Source organism: Dendrobium catenatum, unplaced genomic scaffold (genome assembly GCF_001605985.2).
Source record: "Dendrobium catenatum unplaced genomic scaffold, ASM160598v2 fragScaff_scaffold_157, whole genome shotgun sequence".
Classification (NCBI taxonomy): Eukaryota; Viridiplantae; Streptophyta; class Magnoliopsida; order Asparagales; family Orchidaceae; genus Dendrobium; species Dendrobium catenatum.
Genome location: NW_021318619.1, coordinates 191,219 through 197,300, shown reverse-complemented (window position 1 = coordinate 197,300; position 6,082 = coordinate 191,219). Strand labels below are relative to the sequence as shown.

At 37.4% G+C, this 6,082-nt stretch overlaps 1 protein-coding gene across 1 annotated transcript; it reads right to left on the bottom strand.

The window, feature by feature from the left end:
• Window positions 1–890: 890 nt before the first annotated feature.
• On the bottom strand, window positions 891–5,235 carry LOC114579055. The gene is made up of 8 exons (XM_028692733.1): window positions 4,926–5,235; window positions 4,134–4,543; window positions 3,976–4,079; window positions 3,628–3,922; window positions 3,273–3,566; window positions 1,830–2,891; window positions 1,244–1,373; window positions 891–1,168 (listed from the first exon to the last, which is right to left on the bottom strand). The coding sequence occupies exons 1-8, from the start codon at window positions 5,233–5,235 to the stop codon at window positions 891–893; spliced, it is 2,883 nt and encodes a 960-aa protein (XP_028548566.1).
• Between the last annotated feature and the right edge of the window lie 847 nt (window positions 5,236–6,082).

Sequence of the window (6,082 nt, the reverse complement as noted above, 5' to 3'; positions counted from 1 at the left end):
ACATTTCATACAGACGATCAAATTCAACCAAAATGTAACGGCTTTTCATAATCAACACAATTTACGATGCGTCCTTTTATACAGGTCTTTTGACTTGACCGATCGTACAGAAGAAAATTTTTCGATGTAACATCCTAATTACTAGACTCAACAGAATTGTGGTCAAAATAGTTGAGTCAATAGACACTTACCCCTCTTCTCCAATAACAGGCATAATTGGCATATCCTCATCTTCATTTGTAGTTAATATTTAGAGAAACTTGTATATGAGATCATCCGGTCTCTAATGAAATGTAAATCTCAATATTTATAAATAATTCAGAGCAATAAATTTGTATTTACTCATGCTCATCTTTTTAGTTTTATTTTATCCAACCTTTTCGACATCCGATGCTAAGAGGGTTGCATAAATCGTGAACTAAATGTACATCCATGAATACCTATGCAGGTACCCAGTCATATGTGTCTTATAGGCTATGTTCAGGTCATGTGAAAGGAGGAACTAATATCTTAGAGTAGTTCATTCAATGGATTCTCTTAGGAGATTAACACTAGAGCACGGTGAACCAGCACCAACTACCTCTTCCAAGAAGTCTCCCCAAGCCAGCGTAACTTCAAAAGTTCCTTTCATAGATAGACATATTTTTAATAATCTCTACTAGAGTTTTTTTTTTATTAATGCCAAAGGCAAATGATTAAGAAAAAGATAACGGATACAACTTAGAGAGTAGTAGAACACCTATCACTCTCATCTTTAAGCAAAGCAAAAAAACTAGGAGGGATCTTATTGCAATAAAGATCCTCCCAAATGAAATCCTCAACTAAAGCAAAATTATCACATAATAGGCTAAACGATTACCTTCTCTATGGACGAAATGAAAAAGAACCATCTAAAAATCCTCCAAGACCGACAAGTCTTCAATCTCATAATTCTTGTGAGAAGCTTTATTCAATGATCTTTGAAGATAATTGATGACGTTCTGATTATCCCCTTCGATGATAATCCCCTTAGCTTCAAAGGTCCACTTATTGTGAAATAAATTCAAAGCCCGTATAGCTAGAAGCTCCAGCAAACCAATGTCCCAATGAACACATTTGATTCCAAAAGCAAATAAGAACCTTCCTTTATTGTCTCTAAAAACACTGGCAATCCCGGCCTTATTAGAATCTAAAAGTGTTGCATCAAAATTACCTTTGATCCACTCGAGTGGAGGGGGGTGCTAAGAAGAGTTGGACAGCTTACAAAGCTGATTGGCTCCCCAGTGATCCGAGAGGATACCACATTTTGACAAAGTAACAGCAACCTCAATTGCTTTAGCAGCCATAAAACCCATACCCAATTCATTGTCTCCATGGGTAACATTATTCCTACTCTTCCAAGAAAAATAGACACATGTACAATACAGATTGACCAAAAATGGATTTGAGGAAGCCAAAGCCTTTAAACCATTTATACACTAAGACCAAGCATTGTATCTAGGAATGAGAAAACCCCAAACTTCCAAGGTGTCAAACAAGCGGACTAGAAACCCACAATTCACTGCAATATGCTCCTCATCCTCAGCATTTGAACAACCTCTCGGACATCCATTTGTATGAATAATTCTCCTGTACATGAGGTAACCCAAAGTTGGAATACCTTTATTAAGTAATCTTCACCAAAAGCAGTGCACCCGAGCGGACAGTTTACTTAGTTTGAGCCATTTCCAACAGTTTTTATTATCATAATTCTCACTTTGAACATATCTAGTCAAAGCTGCTAATGATTTTCCTAAAAATTTGTGAAGAAGTTATCTGGAATCCGCTACTATCTTCATTTGTAAAATTACCTTGGTTAATTCCGGGCCAAAGTATTTATTTAGCTCCTCCAATTTCCATTCTCTGTTTTGTATGAAAAAATCAAGTATGGGAAATTCATCAACCGTAACATTGACAAACATAGGCCAATTGGAAAGCCTTTTGTTTTGAATCCATATATCTTCAAGCGGATCAATGGAAACACCAGTAGCCACTTTCCATCTCAAAATAGGATGTAAAGACTTCAAGCCGTTCAAAAGAATCTTCCATGTAACCGAACAGTTTTGCTTCTTAGTTCCACTACATATAACATTCCCGTATTTTGCTCTTAACGTTCTATACAGTAAAGAATTGGACTCCTTTAGAAACTCCCAAGCATATTTAGATCTAAGAGGCCCCATCATAGCAACAGGAGAAAGTAACCCCGCTCTACCTTCGGCAAAAGGTTTACACAGCACCTCCCATGAAATGTAGTGCATTCGATCATCATTGTCTGCCTTCTTCCATATAAATTCCCTACAAATCTTTTCCAGCTTTTTCAGAATATTGATGGGAGTCAAAGAGTGAGAAACATAAAAGATCGGAATTGCCAGCAAAACGGACTTTACCAACACAATTCTACCAGGTAATGAAAAGAATTTATTACCCCAACTACTGATTTTAGCTAACGCCATCTCAAGCAAAAAAAGAAAATCAGAAGAAATTAATCTACGTAAATAAAGATTAATCCCCAAGTACTTCATTTCCTGCACCACCTTATAATTGAGAATTTTGGATAAAGATTTCTTCTTTGCTATATTAACTGATTTCCCAAACATAATAGCAGTTTTTTTAACATTAACTGATAGCCCTATCCAGCTACAGTAGTCCACAATGATCCTTTTAAGAACTTTCACTTGCTCAATATTGGCTTCAAAGAAAAGAAGAACATCATCTGCATAAAGAAGGTGAGAGATTTTGGGAGCCAAAGCAGCCACCTTAATTCCCAAATTGTTCCCATTGTAATGCAAGTTGTTGGATATCGGTTGGGAACATAAAATGAACAAATAGGGAGAGAGTGGGCAACCCTGTCTAAACCCACTCTTAGCTTCAATCTAATTTGATTGAGTCCCATTGAAAAGAATAGAAAATCTTGGATAGGTAACACATTTCATAAGAAGTTTGGAAAAAACATTAAGAAACCCAAAGTAATGAAGAATATTTTTCAAGGACCTCCAAGACATACAATCATATGCTTGTTCCATATCAATTTTAACCGCCATCATTCCTTTTTTTGATTTAGAAAATCTGAATTTATGAAAAGTTTCTTGCACCAAAAGGATATGCTCCGATAATGATCTGCCTTTACGAAAAGCAGCTTGGTTTTCCAAAATCAAATCATTGATAACCACATTAAGTCTATTTAGAAGAAGTTTAGCAATGATTTTATAAGTAGACAAGCATAAACTAATAGGATGAAAGTGTGAGGGATCAACCAGATTCTGAACCTTGGGAATAAGGACTATCAATGTCTCTTTCCACTTATTGTTCATTTTACCCATTGAGATGAACTGAAATATAGCCTCCCGTATGTCATGAGCAATTATTTTCCAATAACCTGTGATAAAGGAATACGAAATTCCATCATTCCCTATAGAAATATTTCTTCCAAGGTTGGAAATGACTTTCTCAACTTCCTCCATTGTGAATTCAGCATCCAGTAATTTCACACTTTCACTGGTAATAGCATTCAATATGTTCGGCCAGCCCGTTACAATGCAGTCCCGCTCCTTCCATTTTTTGAGGAAAAAAACTCAAGAAAACTTGTTCAATAGCAGCTTGGTCGTTAACCAGGTTACCCATGTCGTCCTTAATATGTTTTATGAAGTTACCATTCTTCCTACCATTTGCAAAAGCATGGAAGAACTGAGAATTAATATCACTCTCCTTAATCCACTTTAATTTCACCCTTTGTCTCCACCAAACATTTAACCTTGCAAGAGTAGAATTCAATTCATGAACCTTGGATTTGAGCAGCAACACTGATTGCTCTGACATCCCGATCCCATTAGCTTCTTCAATTTTCAGATCATCCACCTCTTTTGTGAGTGTCTCCTTGAGTTCCTTCAAGCTTTTATGTTTAGATCTATTCCAAAAGAATAGAGTTCTCAAAACAAACCGAAATTTCTTATTTAACACCTCCATAGAATCCTCTCTGAATTGTTTGCTCCAAGCTTTCTTGACAGCGTGAAATGCAGAAGGATAAGAGAGCCACACGTCTTCAAACTGCTGATTTTAGGATGCTGGAAATTTCAAAAATTAAGCTGAAGAACCACAGGACAATGATCAGATGCAACCCGTGCCACACGTCGATTAACAGCATGTGGAAGAACTTCCAAGGCTTTGGAATTGAGAAGACACCTATCGAGCCTCTCCCAAATTCGTGCACCTCCACTTTTGTTATTACACCAAGTGTATTTAGGCCCACCCATTCCCACATCATGGAGATCAAAACTGTTCATGAATGAATTCATCTCTTGAGGAGCAAGAGAGAATTTGAATTTCTTACCTCCCCTATTGTCATCTTGAGAAAGGATGCAATTAAAGTCACCTCCAATAACATACGGTAACTCTAGAGAAGAGTGTGATCTTAAGCAATCCCACAAACTCCTTCGACTATAAACGTCTCTACTCCCATACACAGTAGAGATGATCCAAGATCCTTTATTGGCAATATAAAGCTTCCCAATCACACATTGCTCATTTGCTGTTATTAAAGAAAAACTGGCCAAATCAGATCTCCACATTACCACAATCCCACCAGACAAACCAATGGATGGATAAAGAAAGAAATTCCAATCTTTACCCATGTGTTTATTAAAACCCCATTTCTCCAAGGAATCAATTTTAGTTTCCACTATGCCCACAAAATAGCCTTCCATTTACAGATTACCTCCTTCAAATATAGAGGGGCCTCCCTCTTATTTACCCCCCTACAGTTTCAGAAAATAAAAGAACTCATTTAGTCACTGAGGGGGAAGGTCCCCCACCCTTCTTTCTACTATTCCCTTCTAGCTTTTTAAGTCTAGAGGATTGATTGAGAGGTCCCAAAAATTTCAGCTCCTTTTGAAGTTTGGTTTTAGGCTTACCAATAATTTCCATCCCTCTATTCTCAAAACCTGGAGGACTTTCAGCAATAGCCTTAATTTCCACAGCTTCTCCACTGTTAACAAATTCTCCCTCTTCAATATCTGACTTTTCAGGAGAACATTTAATTTTTATTATTCCTTTCACAAACTTCCTCCTCAATTTCACTGAGTAAATCAAACTTATTACTATTTGAAAAGAAAATTCTTTGAGAGAAGGAATTGCCGGATTGAACTCTGAAGACTCAACTCCCTTCAGCTTTTGAAGATCTGATCCATCCAATTCCACATTCGTTGGCATCACCATAGCCATTTCTGTAGCAGCAATCTGAGAATTCTCCTGGATTTCTTTCTTCTTAAAAATCTACTTGAATCCTTTTGGAACCGGATTGGAGCTAACATGACTAACTCTTCTCTGATTGCTCCAATTTTTCTTCCTATTATTGACATGAATCCAAGGTCCATAGACTGCAGCTTCCTGAGATGCTCCAACCTCCTTGACTTCCTCATTACAGATACTTTCCTTTTGAACAGAGCCTTCCACCACTACTTTAACTCCATAAGCAGAAGATAAATAACCGACTTTGCCACAATTGTAACAAAGAGAAGAGATCCTCTCATACTCAACGTTTTGGAAAAACCTCCCATTAGGACCTTCAATCCACACTCCCAATGAAAGTTGTCTATCAAGCTCCATTCTAACACAAACTCTTCCAAATTCCCTCTTGCTCCATTGGAACATATTACCATCAATAAGAAGAGGAGTACCAATAAGGGAAGCAATCCTTGCCACATTGATTTTATCCCAACAAAAAAGAGGGAGGTTAGGAAATCTAACCCAAACCGGAGAGCTTAAGCCTTTCAAAAAAGATGGAGAGAAATCCAAACTCCATCTATCCATTCCTATAATATGTCCTTTAACGAACCAAGGTCCACCCATAATAACATTCTCCATAGCCTCTTTATCATCAAACGAGCATAACATCCAACCTAGACCAAGAGAAGTCAGGTGAAATTTGCCGAACTGGTTCCATTGATGTCTTAGCTCCCACGCCATCAATGGGATAGAGATATCAGCTCCAAAAGCCTTCACCACAATAGAGAGGATCAGACGATCAGAATTGGCCTTTACATTTGTCTCAAACAGTTTCACAGCACTA

Coding starts and splice junctions, on each gene's coding strand:
- LOC114579055 (XM_028692733.1), bottom strand. CDS start 5,235: ATGGCTATGGTGATGCCAACGAATGTGGAATTGGATGGATCAGATCTT. Junction 4,080..4,133: donor TTAATCGACGTGTGGCACGG/GTTGCATCTGAT, acceptor TGAAATTTCCAG/CATCCTAAAATCAGCAGTTT. Junction 3,923..3,975: donor TCAGAGAGGATTCTATGGAG/GTGTTAAATAAG, acceptor CTTTTGGAATAG/ATCTAAACATAAAAGCTTGA.